The sequence below is a fragment of the Paraphaeosphaeria sporulosa genome, assembly GCF_001642045.1.
Source record: "Paraphaeosphaeria sporulosa strain AP3s5-JAC2a unplaced genomic scaffold CC84scaffold_2, whole genome shotgun sequence".
NCBI classification, from domain to species: domain Eukaryota; kingdom Fungi; phylum Ascomycota; class Dothideomycetes; order Pleosporales; family Didymosphaeriaceae; genus Paraphaeosphaeria; species Paraphaeosphaeria sporulosa.
The window spans coordinates 3,242,836-3,260,169 of record NW_017253361.1 but is presented as its reverse complement, the minus strand read 5'-3'; the positions used below and the strand labels follow the sequence as shown (position 1 = coordinate 3,260,169).

At 55.2% G+C, this 17,334-nt stretch overlaps 7 protein-coding genes across 7 annotated transcripts; 4 read left to right on the top strand and 3 right to left on the bottom strand.

The window, feature by feature from the left end:
• Window positions 1-55: 55 nt before the first annotated feature.
• On the bottom strand, window positions 56-876 carry CC84DRAFT_1161361 (uncharacterized protein). The gene is made up of 4 exons (XM_018177711.1): window positions 752-876; window positions 647-703; window positions 509-599; window positions 56-455 (listed from the first exon to the last, which is right to left on the bottom strand). Exons 1-4 carry the CDS (start codon window positions 810-812, stop codon window positions 314-316), a joined length of 351 nt encoding a protein of 116 aa, XP_018040773.1. The 5' UTR covers window positions 813-876; the 3' UTR covers window positions 56-313.
• An 826-nt stretch (window positions 877-1,702) lies between these two features.
• On the top strand, window positions 1,703-3,861 carry CC84DRAFT_1184445 (uncharacterized protein; the record flags this gene model as incomplete). Its single annotated transcript, XM_018180748.1, has 2 exons — window positions 1,703-2,725; window positions 2,776-3,861. The coding sequence occupies 2 exons, from the start codon at window positions 1,703-1,705 to the stop codon at window positions 3,859-3,861; spliced, it is 2,109 nt and encodes a 702-aa protein (XP_018040772.1).
• Window positions 3,862-5,795: 1,934 nt separating this feature from the next.
• On the top strand, window positions 5,796-7,935 carry CC84DRAFT_1193864 (MFS general substrate transporter). The gene is made up of 5 exons (XM_018181329.1): window positions 5,796-6,133; window positions 6,184-6,304; window positions 6,355-6,981; window positions 7,043-7,340; window positions 7,396-7,935. The coding sequence occupies exons 1-5, from the start codon at window positions 5,844-5,846 to the stop codon at window positions 7,662-7,664; spliced, it is 1,605 nt and encodes a 534-aa protein (XP_018040771.1). The 5' UTR covers window positions 5,796-5,843; the 3' UTR covers window positions 7,665-7,935.
• A 402-nt stretch (window positions 7,936-8,337) lies between these two features.
• Window positions 8,338-9,609, bottom strand: CC84DRAFT_1172819 (uncharacterized protein; the record flags this gene model as incomplete). Its single annotated transcript, XM_018180000.1, has 1 exon — window positions 8,338-9,609. One exon carries the CDS (start codon window positions 9,607-9,609, stop codon window positions 8,338-8,340), a length of 1,272 nt encoding a protein of 423 aa, XP_018040770.1.
• A 2,143-nt stretch (window positions 9,610-11,752) lies between these two features.
• CC84DRAFT_483490 (uncharacterized protein) lies at window positions 11,753-12,544 on the bottom strand. The gene has a single exon (XM_018186456.1). It carries the CDS (start codon window positions 12,409-12,411, stop codon window positions 11,962-11,964), a length of 450 nt encoding a protein of 149 aa, XP_018040769.1. The 5' UTR covers window positions 12,412-12,544; the 3' UTR covers window positions 11,753-11,961.
• Window positions 12,545-14,973, top strand: CC84DRAFT_483491 (acid protease). The gene is made up of 3 exons (XM_018186457.1): window positions 12,545-12,784; window positions 12,852-14,901; window positions 14,955-14,973. Exons 1-2 carry the CDS (start codon window positions 12,678-12,680, stop codon window positions 14,551-14,553), a joined length of 1,809 nt encoding a protein of 602 aa, XP_018040768.1. The 5' UTR covers window positions 12,545-12,677; the 3' UTR covers window positions 14,554-14,901; window positions 14,955-14,973.
• On the top strand, window positions 14,747-17,191 carry CC84DRAFT_483388 (uncharacterized protein). Its single transcript, XM_018186455.1, has 2 exons — window positions 14,747-14,901; window positions 14,955-17,191. Exon 2 carries the CDS (start codon window positions 14,993-14,995, stop codon window positions 17,087-17,089), a length of 2,097 nt encoding a protein of 698 aa, XP_018040767.1. The 5' UTR covers window positions 14,747-14,901; window positions 14,955-14,992; the 3' UTR covers window positions 17,090-17,191.
• The last annotated feature ends 143 nt before the right edge of the window (window positions 17,192-17,334 follow it).

The window sequence follows — 17,334 nt, the reverse complement described above, 5'->3', positions numbered from 1 at the left end:
AGCTATTGTGAGGCAGTCGTTGCGCGTGGTCGTTACGCCTGCGCCCGCCAAGACTTGGTCGAGGTGAAAGTTGATATATAACTTAGAACGAGTATAGGCACGTTTGGTCAGGGCGCATAGAGCGAACCTGTTGCTCGCATTCTGCTCTTCTCGCTGCTAGGCTTACAAGCCCGTTATTGTACATAGCCGTCCGCACAAGCTTCGAAATGTTTCCCCAACTTTCGCAGTGTTTTCGCAAGCTTGGTAATGTTTTACACGCCCAGAAAGCACCAAGTGTCTTTCAGGCACTCTCAATATGTATTCACTTGTTCCTCTAGTTCTCCTCCTCCCGAGAGACCCGTGGGTACTGGTACTGGCGTGGGAGAATCATCGGCCGTCTGTTGATCTTCGCAAAGGCCTCGGCGGCGATGGGCGAACTATCTGTGCGGATGGTGGTACCGATGGCCATGAAAAAGCTTTTTTCCAGTCAGCCATCTCGCTCCTGTAGAAGCGCAGTGCATGTTCCTACCCGAAGGTTGCTGCTGAGCCGACCATATATTGACCCAGCGTCCGGAGCATGCCATTGGGTCCAGGGCCAAAGCGCACAATGTTTGTGAAGCCTGATGCTGTGAGCTACGTGTTCAAGGTACCTCAGTATGGTGCGCACCGAAGATGAAGCCAATGATCAGGCCTACAGATCCTCCCATCATGCCACCCATCTTGACTGCATCTTGTTAGCAATGCTTGGGTGGGAGAAAAAACGATTCCTCACGTTTGTCAAGGGTGGAAGGGCCATGCTGCCCGCCTGGCATCGCTCCTACGGGAACAGGCATGATGATGAATGTGTCGACGTGCGTGAAGAGGCAGGCAAGAGCTCGAGTCGTCGGCGGGCTGTCGGCGGTGGTCCCACAACACATGGGCACAAGCAAGCTAGCATCGATCGGGCGCAGTCCGAATGCGAGATTGGTCACGTGATATGGGGACAGAAACACACAGGCACGGAATGCGGACGGCAAACACATGCGGATGTCTAGAGTTGTCTGACTGCAGGAATATTCATCCTTCCCATCTCCATTTCGGCCTGATCGCACCGCGTCGTCGCTGGTTGAGCGCTTCCGTTTACATCACGTTTCGAGCTGCAGACAGCGCCCAGCGCTCGGAGCAGCGTGTGGAGAAGGACGAGGCCTCACCTCATCCGCCTTTCCCAGAGCCAAACTCCGCATCGCAGCCGTGCATCTCGCGAGCAGCACACCACCAACGTCCATCGCTGCGCCCGCCCTCTGCCCGCCCACCCTCTCTCCAGCAGCGCCCATCCCTCGACGGCGAGCGTGCCCTGACGACTAGCACGGGCTTTCCCACGAAAAGCACACGACACACGACCCGGCGCCCGCGCCCGCGCCCGAAGCCGCGCGCTGCCTGCCTGCCCGCGAGGCTCTCGCACAGCCCATGCGTGCGTGAAGACGCTGCTGCATCGCCGTCGCCGCTGTCCACACCTGGGCGGCGTTCGCGCTGTGGGCCCCCGCTAGAACAAGCCAACAACAGCCACGGAGGTTGCATGAGAGAAAAGTGACGGCACTCGCCAACACGCGCCTGCAACCATCCACCCGGGCAGCCGCGCTGCACATTCACTGTGATGACGGCAGTTGCTCCTCCTGTAAACTTCCAGAACAGATGGAGCGGGCCTAACCCCAACGGAGCTGCCCCCATGAGCGACGAGTTTAGAATGTTCATGCCCCGGAAAAGTGCACAGCGCTCCAACTCGTCCTCCTCGCTGTCCTCGCAGGCCTCGTCCACCTCCACCATCTCCACCGCCTCCTCTTCGCAGACGAGCGGCGCGGCAGCTTCACCCGCTGCCGACGGCTCCACCTGGGCGGCGCGGAAGAAGGCGCCAAGAGGGTTATGGCCTGCCACAAAAACAGAACCCGTCGCCGGCATCACAAACGCTCGTCCGCAATCTCTCACCTCGGTCGGCCAAGGCCCCTCAGCTGCCGCCGCCATGACCCAACTACACTCACCCGCGCCCCTGCCGTCGCAGCACAACGGCACCACCCAGTCGCAAACCAACGGCGGCCCGCGCACCTCGATGCAAGAGGCACAGGCGATCCTGCATCTCATCCCCATGAACGGCACTTTTGAGCGAAAGACGATAACTGTGCCGTTCTTCCCAGACGTGCTCCGCATCGGCCGACAAACAAACAACAAGACCATACCCACGCCGCACAACGGGTACTTCGACTCCAAGGTTCTGTCGCGTCAGCACGCCGAAATTTGGGCCGATCGCAACGGGAAAATCTGGATCCGCGACGTCAAGTCGTCCAACGGCACCTTCGTCAATGGCCAGCGACTGTCTCAAGAGAACCGTGACTCAGACCCCCACGAACTCCGCGAGCAGGACATGTTGGAACTAGGTATCGACATTGTGAGCGAGGATCAGAAGACTATCGTCCACCACAAGGTCGCCGCCCGTGTCGAGCACGCTGGCATTTACTCCAACACCGGAAACAACATGGCAGACCTCAATTTTGGAGAGATGGACGGACAACAGCTGTCAAACATGGTGGGTCCCGGCGGCCAGCAGCAGATGATCAATATGCGGGGTCGCACCCCGAGCCAGGGATCGATCAACGGCCAGCGCCTGCCAGGGCCCGCCGTCATGGGAAACAACGTTGGTGCCATGCAGCAACCGCGGCACCCCAACTTCTGGCTTCAGCCAATTACAATGGAGCAAGTTGTCAAGAAGCTAAATGTAAGTTTCCACTTGCGACATGCATTGCGCACGTACTAACATATCGAAAGGCGGAGATCAAAGCTGCCCGGCAACAATCACAAGACCTCCAGCAGACGCATTCCTACATCAATGCTATCCTTTCCACGGATCCCAAGAAGGATTCGACCAAAAACTCGCCTATCAATTCTACAAAGATCTCACCCATCAAAGATGCGAACCTCAAGGCCAGGTTCTCCGACCCGCCGGCACCCCCACCTCAGCAACCCTTGCCCGAGAAGCCGGATGCCCCGTCGTTGCAGAGGATGGACACAGAGAAGGTGAAGAGCACTGGATCGCCCGTGAGGTCTGAGACGCAGATGTCGACACTGAACGAAGCTCTGCAAACCGCCAAGATGGAGATAGAGTCTCAGAGCGTTCGGCTTAGGGATCTCGAAGCTATGCTGACGGAAGAGCGCCGTGCAAGGGAGGATGCCGAAGAGAGAGCCAACCGGCTTGAACGTGAGCGCCGCTCCGCCGAATCGGACTTGGCCAACGGAGACATCCACAAGGACGAGGTCCACGGCCACATGGACGAAACCGAAACCATTATTGCCAACGGCTCTGCTTCTTCGAGTCTTGCAGATGTCGCCACGTCTCGCCTCCAGCAGCGACTCGACACGATGGTGTCTGAGATGAACGAAATGAAGTTGCAGATGGAGAAATACCGTCAGCGCGCCGAGACTGCAGAGGCCGATCGCAAGAGCCTGGCAGAGATGATTGAGAACATCCGTAAAGACAACGCAAGGACAGCTGGCAACGAGGCCAAACGTCGTAGTCGCAGCCACAGCGGATCTGCGCAGGAGGCAGCAGATGACCAGACAGAGCGGTCCATGGATGCCGAGGACGCAGAAGAGGGCGAGATCACGATCATCAATGAGAGAGATGTAGATGGGGATGTCAACGGCGCTCTTGCACGGAAGGGCCAGAACGACCTGCCAGCTGAGCACAAAGACACGGCAGCGTCCAACAAGACATCACAGGCTCTGGCAACACGTCTTAACCGAAATGATCTTGCCCTTCTCCATGGTGCCCCAGCGATCTCCATGCTTACAGTCGTTGCCCTGGGTGTAGCGGTCATGGCCTGGCTCAATGACTATCCAAAGGTCGACCGGTGAAGAGCTCCCTAGCTTCAGTACTGCAAGAAGCATGCCGCGGCGTCCCGAAGGACGTTGGGATTGGCATAAGTTGCAAGCTTTGGCATGGTCAAGAACGACCCGCACTCCCCGGAGTGAATGAATCGGCCGGCGCCGACAGCGCTGCACAAAGTCGTTGGCATGGAGGCCACGGCTACAGCGGTTTCATTAATCGCTTGCATTGATCACCTGTAACACCGAAGTTGATGATCTGTGTTGGGCAGCTGGTACCAAAACGACGTTGCACGACATGGAAATAGAGAACTATCGCCAAAGCGCAGAATCGCGACGCAGCCTATCACGAATGCACACATGGTCGACACGACTCCACATCTACGAACCGAACCATACATACACTCATACAACTTGTTAGCGTTTTGTCCTCTTGTGCGCCGCATCCTTCTTTACTGGCGTAAATTAGCAGGCCACTGTACATGATCAACTTTTCCTTGCATTGCAGGCACCGGCGGCGTTTTCTTGGTGGACAAATTTGTCCAGGCGTACTAGGGCTTGAAGGGATCACTTCGTTGGTTTGTGGTTTAGTTTCTTTCTTGGGACGGGATGTATTCTTTGTACACTTTTGGATGATGCACGGCCTGAAGCTTGGCATCACTACACTCTTTGCTGCTGCACTCACAGCTGCATGTTTTCCTTTGTTGAAGCCGGTCTGCTTGTGTTCGGGTCATCGACGAGAAATAAAATACCTTGGAGTCACAACCCTGATCTTCTTCCGTGATTCTATGTCTGCCAATTGCGCATATCCTGAATCGGTCTCTACCGCCCAGTCCCTTCCTATAGAAGAGAGTACTGGAGGACTACAATGTGATAAGCAGTGGCATAAGACTAAACGAGCACGCCAAGTTGAAAGTATCGCTCTCGAAGACCGACATAACCAGATTGTCGAAGACCTCGTCGGCCAGGGTTGTGATGTGGGTTACCCTTGAGAGAGGTCTACCAGATATGTTGTACAGCTCCCGGGCATCCGATCGCCGACCATCTCACAACCGCAAGGTTTCTCTTGATCCCTTGAGCTACGGCTTGCTATAGCACTGGCAGGCTGCCTAGTGGGTCAGCGGACAAACTTGCGTGCGCGGTAGACTACGAGACCGACATATCTTCACGGCCACGGAAACAGCGAGAGTCCGAGCTAAGCTTTCTAATCGTTCCTTAGCTACGGGACCGCACGCCACGCGCGACTTTCCGGACGCGAGGCACGACCAATAGTCAGCTCACGTTTTGGTGCAAGAGACGCTGGATTCAAGTCAGATATCTGACAGTGGGGGGCGTGGGGGGACAGGTCGTAAGCCACATACTCCCAAATAAAGCATGTTCGAGGTTTGTAGTAACCTTAGTCGTAGCAAACTCAAACTCTATTATATCGTACTAGACAGTGGATTCGGATGACGTTAGCTGCTAGAACGATTCGCACCATAGACTCAGAGCATCAGATCTTCCACGCAAACACCTGACAAAGGCACAGCCACGGAGTCCACCTCTGCGCAACGATACCAGAGACCATCACAAGTGTTCTACGGACATTTCTGCTAGCTTCTGATTCCGTACATTTTCTTCGCTTGTGACAAGAAGCTACCCAATTTGAGACAAATTGACAGTATCACCTTCGTTCCAGGTCACATGACCACACAATCTGTCAGATTCATGACAGGCACCACGCCGCCAAGTCATGTTCCGTACCATCAGCACTCCACGTTTTCCATGCACCTAGTCGCAAGCTGAAGACTTACGAAAACGGACTTCGCTAAGTCCGTTCCGTCGCAGACGCAGGCAGACAACGTGGGACCGTCTTCGTCATGGAGCGCAGCTCCAATACCTTGATATGGTCCCCTCTGTTTCCCTCGATTTTCTCTCCTTCAACAGTCCTCGGAATCGAAAAACATCATCGACCGAGGAGATTCAGTGGTGTCAACTTCAACGTATACCCATTTCTGTGAGACGTTTGAAAAATGTCATATCTCATTAAGCACTCTGCCATTGGCACGCTCCTGAGGTTCGTTGCTTCGGGTAAGATATCGTATCGTAGGGGCACGGCACCGAAAATCGTCTCGCCGGCGTCGACTTCGCTCAACTCTGCTACACCGAGACCCAGTGGTTCAAGAGAGGATGTGTCCAGCCAGGAGAAGGAAGAAGCTGGGATTGCGGTGACGAATCTTGTCGACTGGAGCGGCCCTGAGGATCCCAGTAACCCACAAAACTGGCCGTTCCACCAGAAGCTCATCATCACTGCGGTGCTCTGGTATGTACAGTCAGCAAGCTTGGGACGAAATCCAAGCTAAATATGCGTAGCTTTTGGACATTTGCGTTGTACGTCGGATCCTCCATCTACACTTCCAGCCAGCAACACGTTGTCGAGATCTTCGGCGTCACGCATGCCGAAGGCGCCCTCGGTATCGCCCTCTACGTCCTAGTAAGCCCTCTCCCAACCCCATAAACCCCCCACACTGACCTTTCCACCAGGGCTACGGCGCAGGCTCTCTTCTCTTCTCCCCGCTCAGCGAAGTCCCCGCGGTCGGCCGTAACCCCTCCTACGCCATCTCTGGCTTTTTCTTCATCATCCTCTGCATCCCCACGGCCTTGGTAAACAACTATCCTGGCCTCATGGTCCTCCGCTTCCTGCTCGGCTTCATGTGCGGACCCTGCCTGGGCATTGTGGGTGCCTCCTTCGGCGACATCTGGTCGCCCGCCCCGTTCTGCTACTCCATCGCGCTGTGGTCGATGGCGGCTACCGCAGGTCCCGCAATGGGTCCCACGCTCTCGTCCTACGCGGTCGAGGCTATGGGCTGGCGGTTCTCAAGCTGGGAACTGCTCATGATCTCGGGGCCGTTCTATGTCCTGATGGTGTTCTTCCTGCCCGAGACCAGCGCGCCTACGATTCTGTACTACGAGGCGAAGAGGAGGCGGGAGGAAACCGGGAACCTGAACTTGGTCAGCGAAGCCGAGCTCAAGCAACGCGATCTCCACGTCGGCGCGCTCCTCTGGGACGCGCTGGTCAAGCCCTGGGTCCTCAACGTGAAAGACCCGGCGTTGGGCTTCACAACGCTGTACCTGGGCCTCGCATACGGCATCTTCTACTCCTTCTTCGAGGTTCGTCTTCTCCTACCCCCTTTCCCTCCCCTTCCCCAGCCCAGCTAACACCAAACACCAGTCTCTCCCCATCGTCTACCCCACCGACTTCGGCTTCAGCTCCACCTCGACCGGCCTCATCTTCCTCACCGTGCTCCCGGCAGGCACAGTCGCCTTCGTGATCCAGTATTTCTACCTCAAGCACCGCGTCTTCCCCGCGCTCTTCTCGGGCCAGTTCGGCGAGCTGGAAAACCACTTGCTCCCCGGCGTCGTCGCGTCGCCGCTCATGCCCATCGGGCTGTTCATCTATGCGTGGACGGCCCGCGCCGAGGGCAGCCACTGGATTGCGCCGACGATTGGATTTGGGCTGATCATCATTGGTACGTGGTCTTCTTCCAGAGCTTCCGTTTTGGGACGTAGCTAATCGCGAATAAGGCGTCTACTTCATCTTCCAGTCCATTCTGCTGTACATCCCGAACATCTACCCGCGCTATGCCGCCTCCATCTTCGCGGCGAACAGCCTGGCGCGCAGTCTACTCGCCTTCGCTGCCATCCTGATCGCGCGGCCCATGTTCGAGAAGCTGGGTGTAGATGGTGGTGTGAGCTTCCTCGCAGGCTTGATGGTGTTATGTATGTTTGGTATCTGGGCCATCTATAAGTGGGGCAAGGTGTTGAGGCAAAGGAGTAAGTTTGCCGTTGCGTAAGCGGGTGGGCCTGAGACCGCGCCGCGCCAAAGGCTGGTATGTCGTAAGTAGTTGGGTAGACGGTTGGACAGTGGGAATTGGGACACCATCTGGCACACGTTTTGATATGTTCAAAGGCGCATGTGAAATGAAGAGAACGATATGACCGTCTCGCAATTAACAAGGCGTTTATGAGGAGTTTGTCTGTTAGCATTGTCAATTTGTTAGGTTTTACTCAATATCTGTCTACCTTGGTGCCGCATCCAAATCGGGTGACAGAGGGTATTCAAACAAAGCCCAAAATCCAAGGAACACAACTAGAGCTGCGATCTGTATCGCTCAACGCTCCCATAATACCGACTCAAGGCTGATCCTGTTTAGGCCCGTTTCCAAGCCCTGCTTCATCACCATAATAATTGAGGAAATTGCCCATCATCTCTTTTAGCAGCTGCCTAGCCTGCGCGCGTAACTCTTGGTGTTTGATCATCCGGTCAAGACATTGCTTCCTTAGTGCCTTGAGCTTCTCGAGCATCTCTGAAGACATCTCACAGTTTTGGTCTCTTTCCGTCTGACTGATTGTTGTCTCTGCCCGGAGTATCTCTTTGAATGTTTCTGGGTTGCAGAGCTTACCGATCCTTGTGTACACATCGCCCTTGAGTGAAGAGTCGTGTTGTTTGGCTATATGGTCCAGGTACTACAGGAATCCGTTCTCAATCAACAGGTCATAGTCCGGGTTCGGCTCGTTAGGATCATGGATGAGCATCGGCACAGGCACATCCTTCGAAGAACTAGCCATGGTTCTGCCCTTGGAGTCCTGTCCAGCCGAGTCTTGTTTGGTGTGCTCCGGCTTCGTGGATCCTGTGGCCGTGGCGCCGTGTGTGTTCTGCGTGGTCTCGCCCGATGGATCGTAGCCCGAGGAATGTTCAGCGGGAAAGACTTGCGAGCTCTCTCTGGCTGCGTTCCTGGCTGCCTTCTCTCTGCATCTCTGCCGCATTGCTTTCCTCCTGACTGTTTTTTTCATGCGTTCGAACCAAGGCATAGAACAGGTGGGATCGTCAGTTGAGTGATGTCCAGCTACATCTTGGATGTCCGTCTCCGTCGCCGTGTCGGATGTTGAAGAACCCGCGCCAGTATTGTCCTGCGGGGACTGTCCAGCTGCCTTCTGCTTTGCCTTCTGCTTCGTCACCTTCGACCTTGAGATGGCTGTAGCATTAGCGTCTTCCAGCTGTTTCATGGCATTGATGAGGTGATCGACATTGGAGTACTTCTCGCCTTTCCTTGCGGTGAGGAACCGACCACTCGCGGCCGTATAGAACGTTGAAAGACCGGCGGCGGAATTGTTATAAGAAGACGGTTTGGTTGCTTTCTGCTTGCCCTTGGGCTTCGTCACCTTCGACCTTGTAGTAGTTGTAGCATCAACGTCTTTGGAGAGGTCGTAGTTTCTGATGGCATTGACGAGCTGCTCGACATCAGGGTCACTCTTGTCTTCCTTTGCCGCGAGGAATTGGCTATATGCGGCCGTGTAGGACGTTGAAGGAGCCGCGGCAGTATTGCCCTGCGAGGGCTGTCCAGCTGCCTTCTGCTTGTCTTTCATGCTTTCGTATTGATTGATGAGATTCATGGCTGTTGTACCAGTAGCATTTTTCGAGAATCCGTGCTGTTTGAAGAGACCGATGAGATGATGGAGTTGGGGGTTCTCTATGTCCTCTATGGTGAGATCACTGAATGTTTGGTCTTCTAAAAAGAGATGAGGGCACATATTGTAACAAGCGGGGTACTCCTTCTTCATTGCGCCGAGGAATTGACTGAATATTGCCTTTATGTTGCGTTGGTCTTCCGATTTCTCGTTGTCAGGCATCTCGTCCACGGTATTCCTGTCCAGCGTACTGTCAGCATCCGGTGCCGCATGCCCATCCGCGCGCGCCTTGGCCGCTCTCGCCGCCTTCCTTTTGTTATTGGCCGGCATATTGGCAAGCCGCAAGCGCTCAAAGTCCTGTTCTGTGGGTAGCTGTGTGTGAGCGTGTTAGCAGATATATATAATTTGTGTAAGTGCGGATAACGAATGGGGTGCGTGTTGTAGCGTTGTTGGGATAACGAGAGCTGAGGTGGGTGAAGAGAGCAGGAAGAAGCTGAGCGGCTCGTGGCCTGGGTATATGTAAATATTGCTGCCGCATAAATGGAAGGCACGCTAGTGCAGGTTCGTTACTGGATAGAAGGAGGGTTTGGGTGGAGTGAAGATGAAGCAGGTGTTGGTGAAGGGCACTTGCCTCCCTGTACAACAACCACGCAGCGTGATCTCTGATACGTCATGTATGCACACATAATAAAAACTTGTATATTTGGTGTATTTATTATTGCGCAGTCGCTTGGGTGGCGAATGGTTTCGTAGCCCGTGGTTTGACTGTAGTGCTGAGACCCAGTTCGAGGACGACCAGCCATGCATCAACCCCCTCTAAGGCAACGCGCTGACTCAAACGTCTCGTACAGTACTATGCCTATACGAGAGCGTTCCAGTATTGAGAGGGAGTACTTATTGGTCCTGGTTGTCTCGATATTTGTCCATACGAGTCGGCACCCTCGAGCTAAAACCCGCTCCCAGTGAACCGATTAAACTTTATGGTATGGCAGATGTACCATGCAATTCCGCAATAGCCCGCAACTTCCTCTCCTCTTGTGAATTTTGTCGTCGACGCAACACTAACCTGTGCTGTTTTTCGTCCTTTCTGTGCCATGGGTCGATCTTCGCTAAAATCTGTCTAATTGACGTAGAACCAGTCTCCATAAACCGTTGCTACTGGCTTATCTGGCTTGAAGGCACGCAGATAGCTTCCGTCGGACTTTTCAACTCATCCGGGCGGTATTACCATTTGGAGTGGCCTCAGATCCGACAGCGGAGAGTACTGATACTCGACACGATATTTGTGAGCTTCTGTGTCGAGCGCAAACACAAAACGTCGTGGAACACCACCATCAAGGTGTGTGGACTGCAGCAGGGAGGGTCTAGCTTTGTACTTGCGTATGAGCACAAGGGCTACCCCGCAACAAGCACAAGCCCAACGAGCCCCACGCCTGTATATAACCACTGTCCCAACTCTGCTCTTTGGTGGGCTCCCAACCCTTGGCTTGAAGTTGTGGCAACTGTTCTGTCGGCACTTGTACCAACGCCGCTGGCTGGACTAGCTGTGGTGGCGACGCTAGCTTGGAGCCCCGTTTTTGCTTTGGTAAGAGTGGCGGGGGCGTCTGTGATTGTTGCGGTTACTGCGGTACCGCTGGAGGACACGGTGATGAGTGTTTGTCCGGCGGCATCTGTAGTTATAGCAACATACGTTGCAGTAGCACCGTCTCCGAGCATGGATGTCAAACCGGGCGTAAGCGTCAGAGTAGCAGAGCCCAAAGTTATCTGGCTTCCAGCAGTCATCGTGGGTGCTGATGCGAGAGTGGTCACGGATGGTCCAGGTTCGGCGTCTGTCGCTTGCTGGGACTGCGCATCTGCACTCGGTTGGAAGGGACCATCTTCATGGCCCAGGTCGGTCTCACTCGTGGTTGGGCGGTTTGATCCGGCCTCAATAGATGAGATGGGTAAGCCTATGTGCGATACGATGTCATTCAACAACGAATTTGGCGCTGATGTCGATTGAGGCTCGCCAAGTGTAGGACTGTCACCGGGTGTTGGATTGTTCTCCGGAGTAGGACCTTCCTCAGGAGCTAGATTACCTCCGGGCCGCTCGCTAGGCGTCTTGGTGGGTTCTACAACAGGTTCTTGCGTCGTTGGCGCCAACTCGGTGTGGATGTCGACCAGGCTTGGTGTGCTTGTAGTAATAAGCTCGACTCTGTTCACTGGAGTAGTCTGTGCGCCCCCTATGGGTTGTAGCTGTACGGTCGATATGTCCTCGAAGCCTGACACGGATGTCTCGATGTGAACCAGCATTTGGGTCGTGGAACATCCTTCTGGAAGGTCACAATTGCTTGCCACAGTTGTGGTTCCCCATCCATCCACCGAACTCTCTGGGTGGGGTCTCAACGGGGCCGCAGGGTGGCGGGTGGTGCTTGCGATGGCCGTGTCATTTTGTGCTTGGGGCGCCGCTGCGGTATGTAAGTCAGGACGACACGAGCGGTGAAGACTCGTCCACGGACCTTGTGGGTTCGCGAGAACTGGAGTCGCTAGCAGCACGAGCGTGCGCAGTCCAGGGAGAGGCCTCATCATGGGCGTTCACCTTTCGCAGCTTCGTGGAGGAGAACGGCGGATGGGCGCAACCTCAATCAAGAGGCCATCAGTCCATCCAGGCGTTCCCCAAGGGCCATCCTGGGGAATCGCGGATCAATGTCCCAATGTTGCAGGAGATTTGATGAGGCTGCCCTGTGCAAGGCCCACTGAGTGGCTCGCGGCCGGGGTCGTGCTCGGCTGTTCGCGCGAACCGTCGCAACGGCGAAGGCGTCGGAGCGGCACCGCCTCGCGACGCAGCGGTTGGAAACGCCCTGCAGCGATATTCTCCGACTCTGCTGCGCACGCCGTCGTCTGTCCGCAGTCGCTTCGGCGCCTCGCCGCTGGGCCAGCTGGCGTGCGATGCCATGGCTTCGTTCGTGCTGACTGGCACTGACGCGCAACCCTGGGCGTGTGCGCACGCTCCGTGTGGAATTCACCTCCCCTTCGCGCACTAGGGCCTGACGATGCGCCAGCGTTTCTCCCAAAGGGGGCTGTCAGCGGGGGGCCAGGTTCCGCTCCCGCCGCGACGACGAGATGGATACGGCAAGGCCCGCCGTGCGCCATGGGCTTGGAGAGCACAGGTCGTCCAAAGAGACGGCGTCGTCACGCGCGCCCAGGCATGCTCCCTCCGGGTGTTGCATGGGCCAGCCGCTGAAGGCTCGGTCTGGAGGCGCGTCGTCTGCAAGTCAATATACGATCATCCCACATATGATCGCCTGCGCGCTGGGCGTCTTTTGGCCCCGGGTGCTGGCTGACGGATCGCCTCCCGCGAAGCACGACTCCTGCTCGTCGTCCTCTTCCCCGGCGAGCCGCCAGTCACCACCATCACGATGGTCCACGAGCGACCGGCCGTTGCGGTCCTCCTCGCCGTGCTCGCCGCTGCTGTATTAGTGGCAGGGGCAGCGACGCCTCTCTCCATACGGCCTAGCCAGCAATGGTCAGTTCGAGCAGTCGCGCTTGCTCCCCGCAGCCCCCGACCGTCGAAGGATTCTAACGCCCCGCAGGGACGGCAAAGAAGGGCCATGGAGCACCTTTCGCATAGAGGCCGGCACGCCTGCACAGCAGTTCCGCGTCCTGCCTGCCCACGACCAGTCCACCACGTGGCTGGTGCTCAGCGAAGCATGCAGCGCCAACAACGACACCTGCTTTGAAGCCCGCGGCCGTCTGTATGCCCGCGACAACTCTTCGACCTGGACGGAAAAAGGCTTCTACGGGCTGGAACCGTGGCTCGAGGCGCGCGTTGGTCAAGCGGGCGATGGGCAGTACGGATGGGACGACATCACCCTTGGGTGGGCCGGCGACAATCTGCCTACCCTCAAAAACCAGTCCATCGCAGGCATTGTCACAGAGAGTTTCTGGCTCGGCTCCCTCGCCCTGAACCCGCGTCCGGTCAATTTTACCGACTACAACACGCCCATCCCGAGTCTTATGCAAAACCTACGGAACAAAACCAACGACCCCATCCCGAGCCTGTCATGGTCGTACACTGCAGGCGCCTACAACAAAGCGCCAAAAGTCTATGGAAGCCTGGTCTTGGGAGGATACGACGCAACCAAGTTTCAGCCCAACTCGGTGACGTTTCCCTTCGGAAGCGATCAGTCGTTCGATTTCCAGGTTGCCGTTCAAACCATTAGGACTAGTCTGGCTACCGACCCGCTTCTCGACACGGGTATCATTGCCTACATTAGCACTTTGGTTCCCGACATCTGGCTCCCCGAAAACGTGTGTGAAAAGTTCGAGAAGGCATTCAATCTGACATGGGACGAGAAAACCGAACTGTACCTCTTGAACACGAGCTTGCACCAGACTCTACTTCAGGAGGACCCCACTGTGACCTTCACTCTTGGTCCAGAGGTCGATGGTGCTGGTGTCACCATCAACATGCCATACTTCAATTTCTACCTGACCGCATCGGCCGAGCTAACCAAGTCTTCTTCGTCGAAACTGTACTTTCCTTTGAAGCGGGCAGCAAACGATAGCCAATATGTGCTTGGACGAGCCTTCTTGCAGAGCGCTCATCTCTCCGCCGACTACGAGCGAAATTCCTTCAATCTGTCCCAAGCGCTTTACCCATCGTCCCAAACCGAGGAAGAGATTGTAGCAGTGCTCCCTCCGCTCACCGAGACCACCCCTGGAGTGGGTGGCCCTGGAACCGGAGGCTCTGGAGCCGAATCAGGCCAGGCCTTAAGCACAGGCGCGATTGTAGGCATTGTTGTTGGTCTGGTTGTGGTTGGCGCAGTAATCGCCCTCGTAGCGTTCCTTCTGTACCGCCGGAGGAAGGCCAAGCCAAAGAAGCACGAACTCGCAGACACCGACATCATGCACGATATATCCCATGAAGTATCTGGGGAACACATCAAGGCCGAGATGGGCGGAGGAATGGCGCACGAAGTCGCCGGAGACATGGATCCTAAAGCTGAGCTTTCGGCGCACGGTCCACAGAAGCCAGTTGAGGCGGAGGGCAACTTGGAGCAAATCTACGAGATGGCGGGTGACGACCCAAAACCTGTTGAAGTGTCTGGTGAGAGCATGGTTCACAAAATACCGCCATCTATGATGGCATCAAATCACAATGCGATGCCATCTCCTGTCTCCCCGCAATGGGAAGATAGCACGTCACCCGGCGTTCACTTTTACACCGATGAAAGTACTCTTACACCTTCATCGGAGCATTATTTCAACCAAGGATACCCCCGACATAATTAAGTCGTTCGTTTGTAGAATTCATATATTATACAAAATAGTCACGTCAACCATGGTCTTCCTGCAATTTGGGAGCTTGAAGACAGTATGCCATCTAACCGCAGGAAGACAAACAAAGGCGGTCCAACATGCATCAACAAAGAACATAGGGCGTTACTGGCTACGTTTGGCAATGCGCAAGTTATTACTGTTTGCGGTATCACTCGCCGTCATCGCTTGGAGGTCCTTTGTTTCAAAGACGCCAGGTTGTCTTTCATCGTCACTAGGCTCAATCTCCACTTGATCACTACATAAACCTCGCCCAGACGATTTGGATGGACGCGTTTCTCACGATTTTGCTTCGGCTCAGGCGTATGTGTGATTACATGCGGCAATAAGCGGCGGATGATGCTAATTCGTTGCAGTTGTTTGATAACCTAAACGGCGAGAAAAGCGCAGCACGATGTCTTACCGAAGGTACTCAAGCACAGAAGTCTACGGCTCATACACTGCTGAGGATACGGTTCTGGTCGACCGGGTGTTCAATGATGATAGGCTTCAGAAAGCCATCCAGTACTTGAAGACGGAGGGCGGTGGCGACGCAATCGACTTGTACCTGACCCGTGTCCGAACCATCGACGAACACATCCTTCGGCAATTGCCGGCACAAGGCAAATCCTTCAATCCAAGACTATATCAACGCTTACGGGATTTGGTGCGAGAAGTCCAGAATGACGGTCAGGCTATCAACGACGAAGAAAGCTCGCTAGAAGTCGTCAACGAATCAAGTGTTGAAGTGTTGTACAAAGGCACAGAAAACGATAGCGACATCCACCCCTATCCCAAAATTCCCGGTGTAACACTCCCACCCCAGTCTACCATCAAGACAAAGACAACCCCAGGTTCCGGAGTTCCTTCTGAGAACCAAGCCCAAGTTCGCTTTGCAAGCGACATCCGCACCTCAGGTGACGATGATGTGCGTGAGAAGCAGTTCCTGTACGGCGGACCGAGCAATGATCCTGAGGTGTGGTACAAGAGGTCAGCACCTCTTCTACACATAGGCGAAAGCCCTTATATGGAGAGGTGGGAGAGCTGGAAGGCCGTGCGCGATCTTGCCAAGGGTCGGGGCAAGTCACTAGACGAGCTCGAGAGCCCGCCGGTCTTCAAGCGAGATAATATGTACGACTCTGGATCCAAGTACAAGCTGCCGGCCACTGTTGCCAACGAATGGTCTCAGAACGAGAAACAACGTGCCAAACTGCAGAAATTGTGGCGTGCTGCGGCTGAGTGGTTCAACATTGGAAGGCGTCTGTCGCCATTAAAAGCGCCTCCAGAGGGAAAGGACTACGCTCCTCGCATGACCTTGCCTCTTATCGGCGAAATCAACATCAAATCATTCGCAAGGTCGACCCCCCTTGTAAGCGAAGGACACGAAGATTCGTCAGCGGACGAGGTCTCCTATACACAACTTCCTACGCCAAAACACTCGCCTTTGAAATCTGGAAGGTTCCCACGGTTGCCCGAGACGAACTTGAGAAAGTTCAACAGCATTCGTGAAGCAGCGACCCGCAGAGACAAGTCCTCGCCGCTCAGTCCTAGTGAGGGGCCAGTCCTTAGAACAAGGGCCGCTCTTGCTACTACTCCTACTCCCGAGACGCGAGTTAAACCAGGGCTAACGGCTGGGGTCAAGGATGGCAAACGGAAACCAGGCGGACCTGTTACCAAGCTGCAAAACATATCTCCCACCCCCACGTTCTACCCGTCAATCAATCTCAACACTACATTGTCCGAGGAAAAGCTGAAAGGTTCCATCGACGAACTTTTTGAAGACTTCGACGAATTCCGACAACAGAAGCGGGCTCGTCTTGCCAGCAAAATGAAAGATCCGACATACCATCCTCCGCACTGCCTCAGTCAGGACGAGGACTCGCCAATTACCCCTGCCGATGCAACAATTGAGGAAGACCTTGATGAGCTTTTCGGAATCAAGTCTTCCAAACGAAAGCGAGGCCGTACTGCCAAGAACCCAAAAGATTCGACTTACCATCCCCCGAGGCGTATCAGTCAAGACGCGGACTCCCCCACAACTCCAGACGAGACAACCCTCGTAGCAGAGGTCAACGAGCTTACAGGCTTTGCGTCCGCCAAATCTCAGCTTGTCCGCTACCAGAAGCCCCACAAGTCGTCCACCGACCCAGACTGGAAACCAGACCAAAGCCCCCTCACCCCAACCAAGCGAAAGCGTGACGAGAGTCTAGACCTCACGCCGTCGAGCAAAAAGCCCAAGAGATCCAAGGCTTCCTCTTCAAAGAAGAAGCAGACCCCGTCATCCTCTTCCCCACATGTTGAATTCGCAGCCGAAACGCCCACGCCGAAGAAAAAAGCTGAGCCGAGCAGGAAGGTGACGCCGTCGAAGAGCGCAATTAAGAAGACGAAGCGGACGTCCGCCGAGGACCGCGAGCTTGCGAGTACGGAGACGCTGGAGAGGAGGGGGAAAACGAGGTCGAACAAGGACTTCAAGCCTAAGCGGCTGAGGAGTCGGGATGAGACGAAGGAGTAGTGCTGTTTGAGATGCTTGTGCGTGCAAATTTTATGGCGTGTAGTCTTGTAGTTTTCTTTATTACGTCGGGATAAGGCGTAGATCATCTGCTGTGCATTGCGGTGTTGTTTCGATACGCGATATGTACGCTTTGCTTTTTCCGTCCCTTGTTCTTTCCGACGAACCCGTGCGTGCCAGCCATACCTCGTCCTATCTCACGCCAAAATGTGCGTTCCAATAGTAGACCTGCAGCGTCGCAGACCGGA

Excerpts from the sequence above, each read along its gene's own strand:
- CC84DRAFT_1193864 (XM_018181329.1), top strand. The coding sequence starts at position 5,844 with ATGTCATATCTCATTAAGCACTCTGCCATTGGCACGCTCCTGAGGTTC. Across the intron at positions 6,305-6,354 it reads GTATCGCCCTCTACGTCCTA|GGCTACGGCGCAGGCTCTCT; the intron begins GTAAGCCCTCTC and ends CCTTTCCACCAG. Across the intron at positions 7,341-7,395 it reads ATTTGGGCTGATCATCATTG|GCGTCTACTTCATCTTCCAG; the intron begins GTACGTGGTCTT and ends ATCGCGAATAAG.
- CC84DRAFT_483490 (XM_018186456.1), bottom strand. The coding sequence starts at position 12,411 with ATGGCGCACGGCGGGCCTTGCCGTATCCATCTCGTCGTCGCGGCGGGA.
- CC84DRAFT_483388 (XM_018186455.1), top strand. The coding sequence starts at position 14,993 with ATGTCTTACCGAAGGTACTCAAGCACAGAAGTCTACGGCTCATACACT.
- CC84DRAFT_483491 (XM_018186457.1), top strand. The coding sequence starts at position 12,678 with ATGGTCCACGAGCGACCGGCCGTTGCGGTCCTCCTCGCCGTGCTCGCC. Across the intron at positions 12,785-12,851 it reads ATACGGCCTAGCCAGCAATG|GGACGGCAAAGAAGGGCCAT; the intron begins GTCAGTTCGAGC and ends AACGCCCCGCAG.
- CC84DRAFT_1161361 (XM_018177711.1), bottom strand. The coding sequence starts at position 812 with ATGCCTGTTCCCGTAGGAGCGATGCCAGGCGGGCAGCATGGCCCTTCC. Across the intron at positions 704-751 it reads CCCTTCCACCCTTGACAAAC|TCAAGATGGGTGGCATGATG; the intron begins GTGAGGAATCGT and ends AACAAGATGCAG. Across the intron at positions 456-508 it reads GGCTCAGCAGCAACCTTCGG|CTTTTTCATGGCCATCGGTA; the intron begins GTAGGAACATGC and ends ACTGGAAAAAAG.